The 22,259-nt window shown below is 39.3% G+C and overlaps 2 protein-coding genes across 2 annotated transcripts; one reads left to right on the forward strand and one right to left on the reverse strand.

Moving 5' to 3' along the window:
• Nucleotides 1-1,025: 1,025 nt before the first annotated feature.
• Nucleotides 1,026-12,373, reverse strand: LOC139740293 (importin subunit alpha-5-like). Its single transcript, XM_071650875.1, has 14 exons — nucleotides 12,357-12,373; nucleotides 10,697-10,929; nucleotides 10,133-10,261; nucleotides 9,493-9,581; nucleotides 8,857-8,952; nucleotides 8,224-8,396; nucleotides 7,625-7,707; nucleotides 6,764-6,958; nucleotides 6,295-6,363; nucleotides 5,897-5,953; nucleotides 4,160-4,336; nucleotides 3,287-3,469; nucleotides 2,600-2,749; nucleotides 1,026-1,721 (listed from the first exon to the last, which is right to left on the reverse strand). The coding sequence occupies exons 2-14, from the start codon at nucleotides 10,754-10,756 to the stop codon at nucleotides 1,620-1,622; spliced, it is 1,563 nt and encodes a 520-aa protein (XP_071506976.1). The 5' UTR covers nucleotides 10,757-10,929; nucleotides 12,357-12,373; the 3' UTR covers nucleotides 1,026-1,619.
• A 2,559-nt stretch (nucleotides 12,374-14,932) lies between these two features.
• LOC139740295 (protein DGCR6-like) lies at nucleotides 14,933-20,030 on the forward strand. Its single transcript, XM_071650876.1, has 4 exons — nucleotides 14,933-15,146; nucleotides 16,293-16,453; nucleotides 17,181-17,287; nucleotides 19,192-20,030. Exons 1-4 carry the CDS (start codon nucleotides 15,007-15,009, stop codon nucleotides 19,408-19,410), a joined length of 627 nt encoding a protein of 208 aa, XP_071506977.1. The 5' UTR covers nucleotides 14,933-15,006; the 3' UTR covers nucleotides 19,411-20,030.
• Nucleotides 20,031-22,259: the final 2,229 nt, after the last annotated feature.

A 22,259-nucleotide genomic window follows, 5' to 3' on the forward strand; every position in this document is an offset into this window, starting at 1 on the left:
CCAGCTTAAGTCACTTTGAGAATGATGTGGATTGCATAAGAAACAAGGGTTCAAGTAGGCAATATGCAATGACAACAAAGAGTAAACACAATGTACTCCAGTACGGCATTATTATATGTGGTTTAGGAATTGTTTAATATTGCTTGCTAAACAGAGGGTCTCATACCAACTGAGGAGCAAAGTTAATGTGTTCATACACCGGAATGTACACGTGTTCATACACCGGAATGTACAAATGCACATACAGTTCACGACTGTCTGGACAGATAACACTGATACATAATATTTCTTTGTACAAATAAGTCATGATTTGGGTATTTACAAATGTGTACAGATACCTGTAAGGGAGGAAAAAACACAAGATGCAGCCTGAAGGGTTGTCCACTCCATCATGAATCAAGGAACCCCCTAAACACAAATACAGATTGTACAGCTGTGCATATGTATTCCAAACTGGAATGTAAGAGAACAGAATCTTTCACGCTCCTCAAGATTGCAACAAGAACATTCTTAACATATTATCAGAGTTTCAACATGCAAAAGCAGCGTGGCATTTGGACATTAGTAAGCCAACACTAGCAATAAGAATTATACAAAAAAGTTTACCGTAGACGGTACCTGCTTTCAAAATTGCTGTGGCCTTTGAATTTTCACTGGTTTACCGAGGATTGCAAAAAGTAGCACAGTATGTGGAATATGATTGGGCTATTTGCTGTACTAAAAACTAATGCATTCAATAAATGGCATCACACACACAAAAAAAGCACCCATGTGTTAGTGGGTCTTATTTTTCTGTATAAAAAGCTACAATCTGGCTATAAGATATCCACATGTCTGTTGTCTGTTTACTGCAGTACTCTCACTCCTCTAGACAATGTTGTAAACTACTTTCATTGTTACTTTTTTATTTTTCAGCTTTAAGACCTATGTAGGTCATCACTAAAATGCCTCCTTCATATCACATTATGAGAATGGAACACTTCCAGTCCTTGAAAAATCCTCACGAAATATTCTATTGCCTACAACTACACACCATTACCACTGGATAATGATTCCCCTTTACAACAGTTTACTACTTTTTACAAAGCCAAAGACATTCTTACTTCATGAATATTGATGATCATCCAAAGAAGCCTGTATCAGAGCTCAGCTCCTCATTTGGTGCTCTGTAACTGGCTCAATCATAACCAATGATAACTATACATTAAAACAAATACAAAAGCTGAAAAAGCTACACCTATGAACTTTACTGGGCAGGCACATCCTAAGCCTTTGGTGTACATCTTTTCACATTGTGCAACACTATAGTGATACGTGCAACACTATAGTGATACATTGTATAAAAACAAAATTCAAACAAAGTAGGAAAGACTCATCCATTGCGGTTTGAATGTTTGAAATGATTCTATAAATGTAATATGAAAAACACAATCATTTGATTGAGGTACCATAAACTTTCCTCGCTGTCAATGTTCAAAGGCACTATATAAAATTCAGTGAATAGGATTTCCATTCAATGATTCCACAAGCAACAAAAATGTCCTTTTCTTATGTTCGAAGGAGCGATGTAACAGCACATGTATTTCCACATTGATACAGCATTCAGCAGTTGGGCGGGTTTAGAAGGCAAAGCCACCTTGCGGAGCTGCACACTCCTGTGCAGAGAACTCAAAGTTCCCGCTCTCATTGGTCGTCGGGGCCACTGTGATGTCCTCTTCCTCCTGTAATAAAATCAACCCAACAAAGAACATTGTACATTGCTTCAAAGAAGTTTTACAAGCACAATGTTTGGATGGTGGCCCCTATTACTCACTGAAAGCTGCAGGATTATCAATCATCCAACAATAAATGTAGTTGCTCGATGTGTGTATTTGAGCCAAGTCTGTCATATGTATTAGCATAAATCGCACATAACACTGCATGTGGTTTGTTGAATGCTTGCAATTTATGAAATGTTGTTTTACATGGTTCAATTCTAGTGATAGGCACACGATCTGCCCATCATATTCAAAGACAAGAGAGGGCATCATTATAGAAATGCACAAAAAATAAATCATGCCTCCAAATTATATAAGCATAAATGTATTCTTTCAAGTTGAGAGCAACAGGAATGCTTGTGATAGTTAACTTTAAGTCAATATCAAATTCCATATCAAGTGGCCAAGGTTGCAAAATACAGTCACCCTCGAACAAATCTCTCCCAGGAATCCAGAGCTGAAAAGTTCAATATCAGATTGCAAACTGTTATGACAGTACTCAGTAGCATTCATGATTAACAGACACATGGCCTGAAATGCTGAATTCTCTTTTATCAAGGCCTAATTAAATGCAACTGTTGCTTTCATTTTGGAACTCGTACATATTCATTTACATTTGGACATGATGCACACACAACTACAGTCAACCTTGCTCAAGTCGACTTCTCAGTCAAATAATTGCCTAAGTTGAAGGTCTTTTCAAGTCCGTTTCTCTTCCATGTTCTATTGATTTTAATCAGGTATACGTCAAATTTTCTCCAAGTCAAACCTGTATCTTCAGTCCAAATAGATTTGACTTGGGCAAGGTTGACTGTATGTCACGTAACAGATTCTAGACCTACCTGTGATGAGTAGTACTTTTCAATCAGCTCCAGTGCCATCTCGTACACTCTCTCATTCTCGTGCTGCTGCAGCGACTCGATTTTGTCCAGACCACCTGCCTCCTCCACCATCAGGCAGACGGTCTCAAGCTGCTCAAGCTTATCAGCTGCCTGTTTGTTTGAGAGAGGTAAATGGGTGCATTGAATGATCGACACACATCATTTTGATATTTTTAAAAACTTTTATCAGAAGCCAGTGAGAACATAATGCAATTTCTGATCCATTCAAATCACTGTAGTGAGACTACAAGACATGGTAGCACTTACAGTGGAATCCCAAGACTCCATGCAATGCATCGATCTTTATTCATCTCTTACCTCGCATGTCTACATGTTTGTTATGTAGTCACTACGTCCTGTACTCTCCTTTTTCTTTCAGGAAATCCTCTGATTGGCAATATCCTTCTTAAAAGTTATAGTAATTAATGAAATGACAACCCCCCCCCCCAAAAAAAAAAAAAACAAACAAACAAACAAACAAACAAACAAAACAAAACAAAACAAAATAAAACAAAACAAAGAAAATAACAAAACCAAAACACTGCCACTGCTCTTTGAGCAAAAAAAGACATCTTTACAAGCATACGAGTGCAGAAAGTGTGTTAAAAAGAAAATGAATATGTGCATAGGGGGTGGCATGCGACCTACTGCTAGGATGTTGGTAATGGCATCAAGGATGACGATGATGATCTTGGCCTCCTTGACGTTGAGCAGGTCACAGAGGGGCTTGATGCAGCCGGCCTGAACCATGAGGACAATCTGCTCCACTGACCCTCCTGACGTCAGGTTGGTCACTGCCCAGCAAGCCTCCTTCTGGCTCCTGTAGTCACCCTGAGAAGTCAGAATTACATACCAGAATGTTAGATGAGTGAAACGTTAAGTGTCTGTACACACTACTTGTATTAAAGTGGCCTTTCAGTGTGGATGGCATTGATATACACAATGTAGTAACATTTGCAAGAATTCAAGTGACAAAATATAAGGGTGAAATAAACTGTCATGAACCACAGTGTGACTGCCCATGTTTATGCATTTAGACATGTTGTCATCTACAATTACTTGTCCTTAACAGTCAGGTTATTTATGAAAAAAAAATGTGGCTGTGTTTCATGTGTACTTTTAAATACTAATCCTAAAAATTTTTACATAATATACAACACTGAAAGTCTTAATCTCTGTTTTACGTGTGAACATCACTAAATGCCCCATCACAAATATTTGTGTCAAATCCTTGAATACTGTAAGCCATATATTTGCAGGGTTTTGATTTTCAGGAGTTGTGCAAGTTTGGTGCTCTTTGCAAATTTCAAAACACACAAAAATATTAATTCTGATCCCAACTTGAATATGACATGCACCTGTACATTTCTCTATTGGTGTACTCCACAATCATGAATTTTGCCATGTGCGCAAAACTGACTGGAAGTCCCGATTTGTAAAAAATTAGACTTGCTAAATATATATGGCAAATGCAGTAAAATCTGTGATACAATTTTGCCATTCACAATGGCTTCGACTGACCTTGGTTAGAACTGTGACCAATGGGACAAGGAGTTCTGCTGCAACAACACACTGGATCTGCTGTACGTTGCCAGCTGTAATGTTGCTGATGGTCCAACAAGCCTCCTTCTGGATGTTCGGCTTGGGGTGCTTCAGGAGGTTGACAAACATTGGCAAGACTTGGGCATCGATGACATGCTGCAAATGAAAAGAGACACATCAGTTACACTGCACCTGCAACAGAGCTGATATAAAAAACCATGACATGAACTACAAGTATATCTTGAAACTGTCTTGACAACTTGATTCAATTTCCTGGTCAGAATTTGTTGTTGTTGTTGTTGGTTTATACACCACAGACTTGTGATGACAAGGGATCAACTATGCTGCCATTACTCAGTAGACACACCTTGTTTTGATGAGTTGGTACAGTTCCTGATCAAGGCAAAATATTTGACTTCCTCCTTTGTAATTTCACACTTCAGATCCGGATAGAGGACTACAAATTTGTAAGAATTCTCTGCAGAAGCAATCACTGACCAAAAGGAACTTATAAATTAGTGTGAGCAGCACATAAACAATAAACTGTCATATGACAGTTTATTGTTTCTTATACAGGCTATGCATATAAAGGGATTGCAATCGTAACAAAGAATTCACCAAAATAAGTTAACACCCCCCCAAAAAAAAAAAACAAAACAAAAAAAAACCTAGATATATCGCTACGGCTACTGATATGCCTCCGCCATAATGCATGGTTCTCCTAATAGGTCTATAGTACAATGTCTTGACAATGTGTGATGACAGTTTCACACAATTGGCAAAATATCAAAATGACAGGTTTGACACAAATGTGCTGAATGTTCACTTTCCTAGAACTAGGTTCAATTGGATGAATGATTAAAATGTCAGAGTGCAGGTATTTGAGGAACTGATGATTTTTACTTGACTTTTGACCCTTTCATAAGTTTATGCATTGAGTAATTTTCAAGGTATTGAGAAAAAGTATAATTTCAGTATCAAATGGGAAAATAGCATTATCTAAACCTGGCCTTTGACCTTTGACCTCACAGTTCCAAAGAGAATCACTGTTAGGTTGAACATGCATAAATGAGTAAGTTTCATGATGATACCTTGAGTTACTTTCGAGATATGGAGGAAAAAGTGCAATTTAGCACTTTCACTTGACCTTTTACCTTTTGACCTTTGACCTTTTGGCAAGAAACTTCCCTAAAAATATATATTGGGTAATACATGCCATACATCAAGTTTAAAAAAAAAAAAACCTTCAGGCATATTGCATTTTAAGGAAAGCAGTGATATTTTGAGGAGTTGACCTTGACCTTTGACCCCCTGACCTTTGACCCATGACCCCCAACTTCCCTAGATAATCACTGCCCATCGGTACAAGCATATATACTAAGTTCCATGAAGATACCTTGAACCATTTGCGAGATATGGAGAAAAACATGAAATTTCATTTTTCTTCTCACAAAATAACCTGTGACCTTTGACCTTTGACCCTGTGACCCTAAAATCCACACAAAGTATTATCCTCCAAAGGATATACCCTCATACCAAGTTTAATGTAAAACCACCACACGGTTCTTGAGATATCGACAAAAACAAAACGGGACGGACGGACGGACGACCCGAAAACATAATGCCTCCGGCCACTTCGTTGTGGAGGCATAAAAAAAAAATCCAAGGACAAACTGTCCGCATACACACACTAGATATTGAGACCAAGATTCTTACCTGTGTTTGCTCGTCAGTACCCGTAACAATGTTTCCCACAGTTCTCAGAGCTGGTGTCTGCAATGGTAGGAAGAAAACTGGGTTGTTATATATTCTTTACATTGTACCCTAGAATATGGATCTCAAGAATATTATGGTAACAAATGTAGTGTCGAGCAGCCTCTTTTTCATGCAAATGCGAATATTTTGCTGTCATTGAAATCATATCACCCAGAACTTTGCCTAATATTGATTGGCACACTTGGGTCATAGTTCATCGATCAGCAATTTTTTGTTGTTTTTTATTTATCTAATTCATGAAAGAAACAGGCCTTCTGACAGTTTATCAAGATTGCACAATTAAATCATGATAGAATAGGAATAAGACCAAAGTTTCTCAAAACACAGAGTTTACTTACAATTACTGAGATTTCATTGCTTCGTAGGAGTTCGACGACCCTGCTGACAACACCAGCCTTGATGACGAGCTGTCATGGGAAAAGCAAGGAAATTCAGAATCACAACCCCTTCATCAATACAATTCAATGTCAGAAACAAAGAGGGCAACTCCAAATTAGTGCAGGTGCTTTTTTTATTTTATTCTATCCATTTTATTTTTTATTTTTATACCCATCGAGTACCACGTAACACCAGTAATTATTTGGAGGACATCATTGACATTATGGTTAAATACATGGTGAACACAGCCATTCAAAGCATGTGTACAATTATGTTTTTGAATATGAAAGTACTATACACTGACTTAATCGAACAAATATTCCATTAATCATTCCTGCACAAGTCATTACAACTCAAAAATATGTGGCAGACGTATCACAGCTTGGGAACCAATGACAGATTGCACATTCTACATCCAGATGCACTCACCTCAATTCTGTCATTGCTCCCATCAGTGAGGTAGGAGAGCGCCCAGCAAGCGTCGGCTACAATCTCCTTGTCACAATGATGGATGAGAGACTGGAGCACGGGAAGGACTCGGTCCACCACCTCATCAGACGGAGGCGGGCTCTTGTTGCGACACAGGTTGGACAGCGTCCATGTCACGTTGCGCAAGAAGGGAACCTGCACAAGCAGAGCAAGGGGTACAATGACACAATTAGGGTTTTGTCAAGTATCATGTGAAACTGTGCTGTTTGAGGGATGCAGGCACACATGGACCATCTTGAGACATAGACCCACAAACTGATTAATTTGCATTGTCTGCATACTTCCATGATAAATGTCCAAGACAATTAAAACTGGTCCTTGGGCTTGCTTGACATACATCAACATCAATGCGTGCAAACTGGGTTGAATGTATTGAAATGTATTAATCAGGAATATGTGGATTGAATTTGTGTTTCAACTGTGTCCCTTTACAGTTAAAATAGCCATAATTAAGATTCAAACCATTAGTAATCAAGTACAGTAAATCTATGCCAAATCTAAAGCTCACATGAGGCATAATTTGTTTGGCAGTTTTACTCAGCAAGAACCCCAGTATACACAACAATTTTGCAAAGTTGTAATACACAAAAAGGTTACAACCGTTTACTAATATTTACCTTTGGTAGCTTCCTGCATAAGACTGCAGATTGGAATGAAAAGCAAAGTAGTGTACTACTACTATGTACTTTCAACAACATTTGTGCTAGCTGACAACTGTGACATAGAAATCTTTTGGGACTTCAGAAGAATACAAAGAATCTTTATCACATGACTTCAGTAGACAGGAAGAAGAATACTTACAGGAGTTGTGGGGTTAATGAGCTGCAAGAGGGGCTCAATGATGCCATTGCGAGTCACTACATCTCTCATCTCGGGGCCATCACCTGGAGAATGAAACGAAATGAAGGCAATTAATATAAAATACTGCAAGGCTTTATATAAATTATCTGTAATTCTTGTAGGGGAACCCTGAATTTGTTTGATGAGATGAACCGAAAGCGGAACTGATGATCTGTTTTTATAACTCTTTGCTGTTTTAACAGGCTTACTGTTGAAATAAGGATAGCTCTGTCAATCCATCTGTACATTTTCAGGGGGCAGCTGGTTAACAACCTATTAGTCAGGTGGGCAAAAATGTTCAAAATCTCCTAAAGATAGCACAAAACAGCTTCTGAGAGCTACATGTACAGTAAACCTCGCCTAAGTCAAATCTAATCTGGACTGAAGAAATAGCTTTGACTTGGAGAAAATCTTATCAAAATCAATAAAATATAAAGAGAAGAGGACTGGAAAAGACCTTTAAATAAGGTGATTATTCGACTTATGCGAGGTTGACTGTATATCTTGAGAACTTTCTTTATTTTGCCAGGCATACAAAAAGCCTCATGGGTCAAACGCACCTGCAATGTTTCCCAGAGCCCAGACAGCCTGTTCACTGACGTTGGACTGGGGTGACGAAAGCAGCCTGATGAAGGCGGGAATGGCTCCCTCGCTGACAACTGCCTTGGTCTGCTCCGGGGTTCCTGAGGCAATGTTTGTCAGGGCCCATGCAGCCTCAAACTGAATGGAAGGGCTGCAATGCCACACGCACAAAGGTCAATAGGTCAAAGGTGGACTGAATACAGCCAATCACCACATGAGAACATATCACAGTATGACACAGATTTTAAACGGCCAATTCAGCAATGTCTGATAACTATTTGAAGGACAATTGGGCTAAGAATGTCTAATGTCAAACACTGCGGTCCAATCATGACAAAAACATTTTATGAAATTGCATGTATCTTTCTTTTTTTTCACTGAAAGTACAACACCTTTATGACATCAGATTGACCATAAAGATTGATTTCATTGTGGACATCAGCAAAATTGAGTACGGTACTATCAAACGAACATGAATGAACCCATTATCCGAAAACTGGTATGTAACTCACCTTACACTGGCCTCTTAATTTACATTATAACAAATGTATTCACAATCCTCTGTGCCATGCAGAGAATGTAGAACTACCATACAAAGCATGTTCACTTACTTATCATGGTGACTGAGGAACACAACAAATTTGGGGACCAGCCCAGCTCTGATGATGTTGTTGATGGGTGGCTGCCTTTCTCTTGACAACATCCTCCTGTGAGATGGGACAGTGTTCAAAATCCATTAGCAAGTTTAGTTCTGATACCCAATGGCTTTCAGAAAAGATGGCAAGTAACAGCTAGATGTTCAGAATATTTCATTTTCAAGTGTTTTATACATGCTTCCTCTTTTCTTCTTCTTCTTCCAGCCGAGTACAGACCGCTGTTGGTGTCTTATATCATACTTGCGCTTGTCAAGTGCCCAACAAATGAAAAGTGCAAGCAAAAACCACACTACATATTCTATAAGCTGCTTTAGAAAAAAAAATGAAATAAAAAAACAAACAGGAATGCTCCTTGACAAAGCCTCATGATTTATTTACTTCACTTTGCAATCAAATAAATCCCCATCAACTTTAGTATTTCCCGTGCTGTTACAAATCACAAAGTTCTGTTTTCATTTACAAAACAATGGGTTTAAATAATGTGTGTTACTGATACTCTGCTGCTTCATGACACAAGTAAAGACGAAATGCACAGATTGCAATGTCTGTGAGCCAAGTGTATCTACTGAGGTGAATTTATGGAAGGCTTACCGTGCTGTTTGAACTGCATTGAATTGAGTTGCTGCATCCTTGCTTTCTACTGCCTTGCAGATTTCTGGGATGGTCATTTGCACAGTTGGCTGCATTGAGAAAGGAAATTTAAATTACCAGGTACCAATCAATGTACATACTCTTATATTGAGCATGGAAATATTTCTGAAGGGAAAAAGGGGATAGTCCTTCATATTCGCACAAAGCTTTCAGAAACTTGAAAGAATTTCATTTCTACTTTACTATTGAATGTGAATCCTGAAACAAGATTGATTGATACTATAAGGAGTCCTTCTTAACAATGAAACCATATATCATGGACTGTTTTTAGTAAACTGCTGTAATCTGAGTTGATTAGCAAACCATTGGACCAATATTGATGTTTGTGTCCGACATCAACACTTCTGCCCACATCATCCACATGTCATTTCCTTGGAGTGCATCACATGATATCAATCTTCCATGCAACAGCAAAAGAAAGTGAAGGAATTGTACAACAATGATATATGTGCTAATTTCATCAGATGTAAATGGCTAGAGTGTTTGAATATTCCAAGGAGAACTGACAGGCTTTCTGATTAATTTTTTTTTCCAAGTCTTCAATGTACCTGGTATTCAAAATGCATTTCCACAAACAAACCTGTTTCTTTTCTTGCAGTGGACTAACTGGCTCCTCCTCTGTATTTACATTTCTTCTCTTCAGCATCTGCTCATCTTTCTTTGCTTTTCTGAGTTCAACAGAGACTTCATTACGCCTGCGACGGAGCTCCTACAAAAGAAGTCAAAGAGACACAATCATAGTTTTCTAGTCTAATTTAATACGTCTACACAAGACGTGGTCAGATCACAAAAGGCAGCTAGGGAAAGTTTTCATGTCAGATGAATTCTGTCAGCTGTTCAGTAATTTATGTAAGGGTGTGAGCTTTATACTAAAATGCAGAAATGTCAACACTAAATATCAGCCATACCGGTACGTATTATCGGAGAACAGTAATGTCCTCCAAGAGATGGCTTTCATAATTGAATTTTAAAAAAAAATACAGGAAAAAAAAAACAACAACATGAGATGACCAACTATTGTATTGTCAATTTGATTGAGTTCAGTTTGTCATAGGTCATATACAACTGTATGTACAGATAACTCGTAAGTTGTAGGTTTCGTGTTCAAAAGAGCCAACATTGAGACTGACATACGTATACTTACAGAAACATCTTTTGACTTGTTCTTGAAGGCCTTGAGTCTGTTGTTCTCGATACCAGGCATGATGACTTGGCAGTTGTATTCACTCAACAAATATGTCTTCAAAAACAAATGCACAAGCAGGTGTGATGACTGTAGTATTAATTCCTGGCTAAAGGAATCCTCTGTGCACACTACTTGGAAGTGGTTATGCGTTGCGGGCTACTTTATAGATTCTCACTGGTTACTGAGCTGAGCTGCATGAAAGGGAAATCGGAAAATGGATCAATTTAAAGACAGACATGTAATCACCGAGCTATCACTAGAATACTAGGTTGATACCTAGTTTTGACCCATCTCACTGTCAAGGAAAGGCCGATTATTGTTAATCGATCATATGAATCACATTTGTATGAAAAGCATGTACCAAGTCCTAGAGACTCTTAAGGAATTGTGACCTTCCCAAACTTTTTTTCCTTTTTGCCAGGTTACCTGAATAAAGATTTGTCGCATCAGACTGTAAACCTCAGTTTCAGATTGTGCAGGCAGTGTTTACAAAGAGCAAGTTGTACTTTAGTGACAACATGAAAGTTGACATCGACGTTTCCCGATGAACAATTCCTTTCGAATATGCGTGAATTTGAATGAAAATAATTAAAGCTATAATTAAACCAATTAACATTAGACCCATCTATATTGTGATTTTGGTTCACTGATTTTAGATAGGGAATCTGTTTTAATAGTTTTTTACATGGTCATGGATTAGATCTAACGTTATAATCAAATGAAAGTCAATAGAGCTTACAAATATACATTGTATTTGTATAGAGCCGGCCCTGCCTCCCTCCAGCGCCGGTTCTTTAACATCATCTTATACGCTCAACATTATGCACATATTACCCTTATCACGGTTATGACAGCACAACTGCCACAAGTAATTCCCGGGCAATTCCCGGGCAATCCCAACCCCCCCCCCCCCCAAAAAAAAAAGAAAAAAAAAAGAAAAAAAAAAAAGAGCCGCCGCGCCGGAGGTTGCACTTACGCTTGCTAACCAAGTAGAATTACCAACCAAGTTTTAGCCAATTTTAAACGTAGACATCACAGATCGAGCGTCTCACTGCCAATCAATGGCAATCGCATTGCCGCATCAATCTTACAATAATCTTAATAAACAAGTGATAAAACAGGCCCCTGATAGGCCCTATCTCAACGTATCCGACACTTCTCGCATGGACAGAAACACTCGCAAGTCACAAATTGAGTCACACACACTCTCTCTGTACTGTAGACAGTGTAGTCTCACTCACTCTAACATTACGTATTCTGTGTTACTCAACTTGTGTTGGCTAGTGCTAATAGTAATAATATTATTCAATAGTCTTGAGTTAGTGTTTGCCATGCCCATGGCCATGCCCATGGCATGGTTGTGGATGAATGTCTAACAACTAACGTTAACCATGTTGTTATGTTAACACGGTTTAGGAACAGGATGCCATACAAAAATTAGAAAGTTTGTTTAAAATTTGCATTTGGCATTTAATAAAGGCGAATAAACAATCAGTCAATTTCTCTCATGCACAAGCAAGCTCTCTTATAAATATCACACACAAGCACTGAAAGAATGAGCAGAATGAGACAAAATCTGGCAGCTATTAAATCAAATGAGCAGCGACATAGCTCCTACCTGCACTTGCTGAAGTCACATGCAATTGTGAGAAATTGATTCAAAGGACTCCGCGATGTTTAAAGGTCCGACTGTATAGAGCTTCTCATTGGCTGATAGGCGAAAACAATATTCATGATAATCTTTTATTGAATATTTTTCAAATTTATATAAGTTGCTATTCAAGTTTTGGCTATTTTTTCTTTTAAATTATATAAATTATACGTTATTAAAATTAATTTATATTTTTTAATGCAAATATGCTGTAAACTCGGTGGTTTTTATAGCTGAAATAAAAACATCTTCGGAATTTAAATACCCTTGGAGATATCGATAGCAGTAGCGTTATCGATCACACACTGTATCATACATGGCGCTACAGCGCACAGAATTCATGGTACAGCCAAAGCATTGGGTACATACAGCATCCACCTACTCATGCATACACACGCGTACACGAACACACGTACAATGTAAGTGCCGTAAACACGGCTGGAGCAGTTCGCAGTTCTGCTGGCGATAGTGCACGGCTCACCTCCAGAGCTCGAGCTCTCCACCCCGGCCCCCGCCTCCCGATGCTCCGCCCGCCATGCGTCACTTGCTCCCGCTAGTGTCGTGGTGGCATATTAAATCTGCACAGCTTTGAGTGACGGGTATGTATGGGGACTCTTTTGTTGATGTCTGTGGTTTTTACATTTTTAACTGTGTGATCTGGCAACTCTTGCTGGAATGGCGGCAATTGTCATTGTAACGATGACAAGAATCCAGCATCCTGATTAACTAGTTTAACTGCTTTGACCCCATCTTCCAATAATGCCATTGCCACAAATTGGGAAGTTGTAAAAATTTATTAAAAAATCGGATCCTTACATACAATACATGATTGAATTAGCAGTGAACTTGATCTCGGCCTTAAAGTACACAGTAATCTAAAATAGTAATAGTAATATCATGAATACAGCGGTAGTTAACTAACCTGGGCCGTGGTGTTACCCGTGGGCTTGGTGACATCAATGTTCAGAATATCATCAGGGACTTTGGAGACTTTTTATTTTCTTTGAAGTTTGAAATTGAGGTTTAGCGTGAGGACGAGAGTTCGTTTAAACTACGAACCAGATCTAGTAAACGGACGGTCCAGATGATTTTTTACATTTTCACATTGGTGCCTTTCACATTCAATAAATCGTAGTGCCATATTGACTGAAAGATCGGTCTGTATCTTGTCGTGGGGGACATGTTCCGCGAAGACGTACTATGTCTGGCTTCACGGAATCCCCTCCAGGAGAGCCGTAAATTTAAAGCCAAAAAATGATTTTTGACAGATTTTCTGTCTAGTGTGGATGTTTAATATTCTGATCCTTGATGAGCTGATAAACCAACATGCTGAAAAACCCAAAATTGTATTTAAACTCAAACAAGGATGAATAGGAGCCTCCTACCTAGTCATCCTTGTTCGAGTTACAATGTTTTTGGTTTTTCAGGAGGTTCACATGTTCCAATAAAAGAGATTCTGTGTATAGCGATATAATTCATTCCAATACCCAGGGCTCGACACTAACGGTGGCCCGGTGGCCCGGGCCACCAAAAATGAAAGTCGGGCCACCAAATTTTTAAAAAGGGCACATTTGGTGGCCCGCCTCGGGCCACCAACATTTTTTGAAAAGTATGTCAATAAATTCGTAACTTTTTGTGCCGGAAATTAGCAGTTAAATTTGTTCAAAGGATGGATGAAAAGGACTGAATGAATGCCTGAGAGTGAGTGTTGCAGGTTTATTGAAATTTATTTATGAGTAGATATGTACAACTTCTAATTCTTACTATCATAAATCTTAAATATTTGACTCATCAAAAAAAAAAGGACTTTTAATGTTTTTTATTGTTGTTTTTTCGGGACACCAAATTTTTCTCTCGGGCCACCAAAAATTTGAAATTTAGGGTTTTGGTGGCCCCATCGGGCCACCAAACAAAAAAGTTAGTGTCGAGCCATGCAATACCTCTTGCTTAACACAAAACAGCTTCACCTGTGTTGAATTTATACATGCTTTCTTCTTCTGTTTTGCTTCTTTGCTCACCCAATCATACATTACTGTGGACATATACTATACACAGCCTAGTCGTTCGCACGGCGTCTGGTCGGGCTACTGTGGACAGTGTCTGCCCTGTTTGTGTTAGTGTTATGTTAATCAATGATTACAAATAATGAAATGTACCGGGCTGGTACCTAATTAGAAAGATCCGTCTGTCCGGAGGAGTCTATTTTTTGACATTATCGCTCTCCTCTGGAGGAGGGGATTCCGTGAAGCCAGACGCAGTCTCTGCGGAACATCTGTATCCCCGACGACCAGGTACAGACCGATCTCTTGGTTAAGTGCCTAATACATCATTGACCTCGGTGGTAAAAATGTACATGTACACAGTTACATACCTGTTCCCCTGTTTGTAGTGTTGGAGCTAGCTGCCGATTTGAATAGTATCCAAGACAGGGACATTGGATATTTCTTTGTTGTGTTCATTTATAATATAGTATATATAACAACCATATTCTTAGTTTTACTAATACTATAGTAGTATACTACTGTAGACTTGCACTGTTCTTAGTAAAGACAAGTGGTGTTCAGTTTTTGTATCTTTACCATTTGCACTTGCATTTCATCAAGACACTGTTTCAAGAATGGAGTACAGTGCGGCTGTTGAGGAACAGTATGATGACTTAGAGGTGGACTACCTGGATGAGACTAGCAAGCAGCAGAGACAAGAACAACACTATGTCATGCTGAGTGAGATTCAAGACATGACCAAGAACATTCCTCTGTAAGCATGTCCAACTTGAGGTCTATTAAGTCAGTGAGATAGTGCTGACCTGTACTCTAGCTAATACCAGTTTTGATGAAGGGTACTTGTAGAACAAATGGCAAGAAAAGAGATTTAGATACAATATCTCATGATGTGGAAATCTAATTGAGTGTTGATCCTATTTGCCTCGCAGTCTCTGTGCACATTTAACTTTTCTTTTTTTATGTTTACTTCTAAAAGTGTGATTGATTATGACCCAGTTATACTTTAAATATCAATAATGACTCCTGTTTTGATATTATTCATGTGTATATTTGATTGATGGATTAATAAAATCTTATTTTCTCTTTATACACATTGGTGAATGTATAGACTTTGTTATTTCCGGAAGATTACAGAATAATTATATCTTGCAAATAGCAGTTATAATGTTAAATTACGCTGTACTTATCAGTGCTGTACAACATATCATTTTTTTCTTTTTTAGCAGTACATAGATACCTGCAAAGTATCTATTTATATAATAGGGAAATTCCCCCCCTTTTTTAGAGAGAAAAGAAAACAACCAAACTTCAATCATCCTGGTGTTCCTATTTCTGCGTGTAGGTCCTACCTCCTAATACAGTGGACTCCCGTTGTAACGAAGTCCATGGCAGTTTTCTTTCGTTATATAGCAAAATTTCGTTATAACCGAACAAATAAACAATAAGAATACATAGAGCCAATAATGTTGCAGCCTGAATTTTTATTTCGTTGTAACCAAAATTTTGTTATAACCGTGTTCGTTATAACGGGGACTGTAGTGATGTATGGCAGATGGATGAAATTTGGTCTTGTATGGGTATCATTCATTTTAGTCCATGTGGACAAGTAGAAATTGTGTAGAAGTTCTGTCATTGCTGCTACTCACACACACACAAGCAAATACCAACAAGCATACCAGTACGAACATTTGGGATTTGATTTAGGGTGAGGCCCCAATTAACATTAATTGGAAGCAACAATACACATGAAAAAAAATGAATTATCATGTTTGATATGTATAATAATGGCAGTTCAGTTGTATCACAGAACATTCTTTGTATTGATGTATCAGTTGAAAATGGAATTACTGCTATGCAGTCATTAATCTCAGTTTATTTTCCCAACATCACTGCATTTCAGAAACTTGCAGCAACGCCTGCAGTACACCACCCTGTCCAGCCTGGCCCAGTCCCTGCTGGACGGCACGGTGTTCCAAATCGTGCAGCACCTGTCCGAGATCCAACAGATGACCGAGCGAAAGCTAATGGAGCAGCGGTCGAAACTGCACAATAGCCACAAATGTGAGTTTCACAAAGACTGTTGGGGGGGATTTAGTTTTGTACCAGGTACCTCATTCATACCCTACTTCAAGGATTACAAAGTTGTTTTTTATGTTTTTTCCCTTTGAATATGATTACTGTTCATTTTATTAGATTTCTTAAATACAGTGCAGTCTCATTATAAAGAGGTCAGATATACAGCAAACCCCCTTGTAACAAGGTGATTTTGCAGGCCCCAACTTCCTATATTTCTTTATGCTTGTACCCTAATGTAGTGAGAGACCAGGGGGGCATTTCATGCTGGGGGGCGTTTCATGAAGGAACTTGTCGGATAAAATGTCTGACAAGTCAATTATATCTGACAAGTTGAGAGAAATCAGCCAATCAGACTAAAGGATTTCTCAAAACTTGTCAGATATTTTATCCGACAAGTTCCTTCATGAAACGCCCCCCCCCCCCCATATTACAAGGAAATTGACATAGTTGTTAGGTCCATTTTATCTTGAGGTTCCCCTATGCTCCATATTTTAATAGGAAGAGGTAGAATTAAGTAAAACAACTATGATGGAGTAGCACTTTCTACACATACACTGCATGTAGCTGTAAAGTAGCAGTAAAGTAGAAAGGACATGGTCCATGTTTTTTGAGAAAGTAAGCATTCATTCAATGGCAAAAGAAAAATTGACAGCATTTTTTTTTTCTTTTTCTCAATTTTGGTCTCGTTATTCTATTTTAATTGTTGCCACAGCCCAGAGGCAACAGATGATGAAGAGGCATGAACAGGCCCTGCAGGACTCAAGGGGTCGACCTCACAACTTGCCATTGATAAAGAACAACAATGAGCATGAGAAACAGGTGATTATTAAGACTACTTATGATGGCTCAACAAAACAAGGTAGCTATTGATATATGTTTTTGTTTTTGTTTTTCCACATCATAGTGTGCTGAATTTGATGTGCTGTGGAAGGAGTGTGTGCATGCAGATGTATTGGATGCTGGTTTTGATAATGTATTGCAAGCAGAGTGATTTCTTCTCTTTTTTATGTAGGAGATCACCTCATATTCACCTGGTAGCAGACTTTATACAAATCTTGCAACATGCAGGCAAGCCATAAACTGTTAGAGTTACATACATAAAATAGGTTTGCGGTGAAAATATATTGTAAATGATAATATGTAGTTTTTAGCTCACCTGAGCCAAAGGCTCAAGTGAGCTATTGCGATCGCCCTTCGTCCGGCGTCCGTCGTGCGTCGTGCGTCGTGCGTCGTCCGTCGTCCGTCGTGCGTCGTGCGTAAACTTTTTACATTTTCATCTTCTTCTTGAAAACCCCAAGACCGATTTTCATCAAACTTGGCAGGTAGCATCCCTAGGGGGTTAGGAACTCAATTTGTTAAAATGGGCACCATGCCCCACCCAGGGGGCCCCCAGGGGGCCCAAACCCCCCAAAATTAAGGAATCTGTAAAAATCTTCTTCTCTAGAACCAGAAGTGATAGAGCTAAGTTAATACTATGAGTTAGTACATTGATGACTGTAGTTTCAAGTTTGTTCATGGCAAAATTAGGGGTGCCCCCCTTGGGACCCAGGGGAGGGGGGGTGGGGAGGGGTTCTAATGGGGCCTAAATTGTACATTTTCATCTTCTTCTTGAGAACCCCATTACCCATTTTCACCAAACTTGGCAGGTAGCATCCCTAGGGGGTTAGGAACTCAATTTGTTAAAATGGGCACCATGCCCCACCCAGGGGGCCCCCAGGGGGCCCAAACGCCCCAAACTTAAGGAATCTGTAAAAATCTTCTTCTCCAGAACCAGAAGTGATAGAGCTAAGTTAATACTATGAGTTTGTACATTGATAACTGTAGTTTCAAGTTTGTTCATGGCAGAATCAGGGGTGCCCCCCTTGGGACCCAGGGGAGGGGGGTGAGGAGGGGTCCTAATGGGGCCTAAATTGTACATTTTTATCTTCTTCTTGAGAACCCCATGACCCATTTTCACCAAACTTGGCAGGTAGCATCCCTAGGGAGTTAGGATTTCAATTTCTTAAAATGGGCACCATTCCCCACCCAGGGGGCCCCCAGGGGGGGGCCCCAAACCCCCAAAATGAAGGAATCTTTAAAAATCTTCTCTAGAATCAGAAGTTATAGAGGTAAGATAATACTATGAGTGAGTACATTAATGACTGTATTTTCAAGTTTGTTCATAGGAGATCAAGGGGTGCCCCTCTTGGGGGCAGGGGGGGGGGGTTGGTTGGGAAGGTCCAAATGGGGACCTGAATTGTACATTTTCATCTTCATCCTGAAAACCTCATGATGTATTTTCATCAAACTTGGCAGGTAGCATCCCTAGGGGGTCAGGATCTCAATTTATAAAAATGGGCACCATGCCCCACCCAGAGGGCCCCAGGGGGCCCCAATCCCCCCCCCCCCCCCCCCCCCCAAAGTAAGGAATCTTAAAAAATTTGGGCCCTTATTGTACAGTTTCATCTTCTACTTGAGAATGCCTGGTCAAATTTTGGTAGAGCTGTGAATAATTTAGATTAGTGACTGCGTGAAAGGTGAACTTGCGATACTCAGGTGAGCGCTAGACCCGCGGGTCTCTTGTTATAGATACATATCATGAGCTTTGGACAGAAGTGATTCTGCCAGATGTGAGCAGCCTCGTGCCTTATGTGTGTGCTTCACACTGATATTGGCCATAGTTGCCTACCAGATGCCAGTTACCTTACCTAGATGCCTTCTCACACCTGTATCTTGACATTTAGGCATTGGAACAGAGGGTTCGGGAGGAGCAGCAGAGGATGGATGAGCGGATCCTCATTGAGCTTGACATGTGCGTCGCCGAGCAGCAGAACACACTAGAAAAGGCGGGCGTGCCCGGATTCCACCGCAGCAAGGACCCCACTGAGGTCCGGTTACAGATGTACCTCCTGGAGTTCATTACCAAGCTGCACCGCAAGGAGACCGAGGGTTCCGGCAGCTGATGACTGGTAGAGGTGAACCACACAACTCCATCAGATGCCGGTGCATGATGGTGCACCTCCGCAAAGCAACCCTTAAGCTGCCGGCATACCAAATGTGACTCTAACAAAGCGATATAAGGCTATGAAAAATGGACAGATATTGTCTTTGTTCACTTTCCGGAAGCAATGTGACAAGCAACTCAAATGCAAATAGGTTTGCATCTAGAAAGACAGTTGGAGATGCTATCAACAAGCTGAACCTCTTGAATGCAACAGAGTGTACAATAATAGAAGTAGCTAAAGATGCTATCAGCAAGCTGAGGCTCTTGAATGCAAGGGAGTGTACAGTAATAGAGGTAGCTGAAGATGCTATCAGCAAGCTGAGCCTCTTGAATGCAAGAGAGTGTACAATAATAGAAGTAGCTAAAGATGCCTTCAGCAAGCTGAGGCTCTTGAATGCAAGGGAGTGTACAGTTATAGAAGTAACTGAAGATGCTATCAACAAGCTGAGCCTCTTGAATGCAAGGGAGTGTACAGTAATAGAAGTAAATAGCCTCTTGAATACAGAGAAAATTGTATCAAGAGAGATAAAAGATGTTATCGGTAAGCTCAGAGTCTTTGATGTACATAAAAAGTCCAAATCAATCTGAATCAGACATTTGTTACCTTATTAGTGTACATCATTTTCTTTTCTTTTTTGTAATCATTGGACAAAACCTTTCACTGTTTTTCCTGAACTTTGTTCAACTTCACTCAGTCTATTTCACTAAAATGGCCACAACTCATATCAAAAGCTTGTTTTTATTTTGTTGTTGGAATGTTTCTGTATTTACCAAGTTTCACATGATGTTCAGTGCAGACAAAGATGATCTAAAACCAGCTAGGTTCATGAGGTTTGTTGTGAAGCTCTTTGACAGACATTTTAAGTGCATATGTGCTACCCTCCCCATTTGTTTTGAGACAGAGAGAAGAGAGAGATTTTGATAAGTAATAGAAAACTGCAAGCAAGTTCAATAGCATGCAGTCATGAAAGAGGTCTACCGAAATCACAAAAAGTGTCTACCTCAGTAATGTCACAAAGATGTGCTTGACAAGTAGCCTGCATAGATAACACACATTGACCACTGCATAAATGTTGCACAGCATTTGGTCTCTAGACACTCAGATTTTATGCCATGAAAACACAATACAGTGCACTCCAGTATAACGAACACGGTTATAACGAGATTCTGGTTACAATGAAATAGAAATTTGGGTCGCAACGTTATCCACTCTATGTGTTTTCATTGTTTATTTGTTCGGTTATAACGAAATCTCGATATAGGGAAAGAAAACTGTCGGTCCCGAGGACTTCGTTATAACGGGAGTCCACTGTAGTACATTGAGTATCTGAACACAGTGGTATGATAAAGTGTGGTCATGCATGATGTGATTGCATACATGTGAGAGTGTTCCGAGGACCCTCCCTTTAGCCAAAACCCAGAAAGACAAATGAGCAAAAATTGAAACAACTGCTCTAGAAAGGTTGTAAAACCTTTTTGAATCATTCTGAAGAAATAAATTCTTGATTGTGTTATAAGGAGATAAATTCATATGTACATTATTGAAGAGACATACTATAGTAGTGGCAGTTACAAATTTATGTTTATTGAGGTGTGTGTGTGTGTGTGTGTGTGTTTGTGTGTGCTTATACCGTGTTTTTTTTTTTCTCTCTCTTTCTTAAGGGGGTGTTTATGTGTGTTGGGGGGGGGGGGCAATTCTTAACTGTTTTATAAGGAGATAAATTCATTTGTACATTATTGAAGAGACATACTTTAGTAGTGGCAGTTACAAATTTATATTTATTGAGGTGTGTGTGTATGTGTGTGTGGGCGTGTGTGTGTACGTGTGTGTGTGTTTGTGTGTGCTTATACCGTGTTTTTTTTTTTCTCTTTCTTGAGGGGGTGTTTTTGTGTGTTGGGGGGGGGGGGCAATTCTTAACTGTGTTATAAGGAGATAAATTCATTTGTACATTATTGAAGAGACATACTTTAGTAGTGGCAGTTACAAATTTATATTTATTGAGGTGTGTGTGTATGTGTGTGTGGGCGTGTGTGTGTACGTGTGTGTGTGTTTGTGTGTGCTTATACCGTGTTTTTTTTTCTCTTTCTTGAGGGGGTGTTTTTGTGTGTTGGGGGGGGCAATTCTCAACTGTGTTATAAGGAGATAAATTCATATGTACATTATTGAAGAGACATACTTTAGTAGTGGCAGTTACAAATTTATGTTTATTGAGGTGTGTGTGTATGTGTGTGTATGTGTGGGCGTGTGTGTGTATGTCTGTGTATGTTTGTGTGTGCTTATACCAGGGTTTTTTTTTAAGGGGGTGTTTTTGTGTGTTGGGGGGCAATCCTACTCAGCCCTCATGTCATGAGGGAACAAAACAAATATGTCATGCAAATTTGCTTGAATGTAACATTCATACATCATGGATATGTATGGAACATGTGACTGGTAGGAGGTGGTCGTGGGAAGACAATAATATGAAATGTGTAAAAGAGAAACTGCAGTAGTTGTAGCCAATTGTTCACTTCATTCAATATCATTTCGTATCATTTTCACAATATCTTTGGAGTGAAACATCATACTGCACCTGCAACGCAGTTAGTTTGACGATGTCTTTAAATAATGAATCATCGAGCGATTACACGAACTGCAGTCATACTAAACATTTATTACCTCCACTGATATTGAAGTCACAGTTCAGACAATTTTAGACGGAAAATTTGTACTTCAATCTCTGATAAAAGAATTGAAGCCAATCAATATAATGGTGATCAATGTTTTTGAAAAGAAGTAAGGGGGGATTTGCCCAGGTAAATTGAACTAGA

Source organism: Diadema antillarum, unplaced genomic scaffold (assembly GCF_040938485.1).
Source record: "Diadema antillarum isolate AM-2024a unplaced genomic scaffold, OU_Dant_1.0 seq00000846_RagTag, whole genome shotgun sequence".
Taxonomy (NCBI): domain Eukaryota; kingdom Metazoa; phylum Echinodermata; class Echinoidea; order Diadematoida; family Diadematidae; genus Diadema; species Diadema antillarum.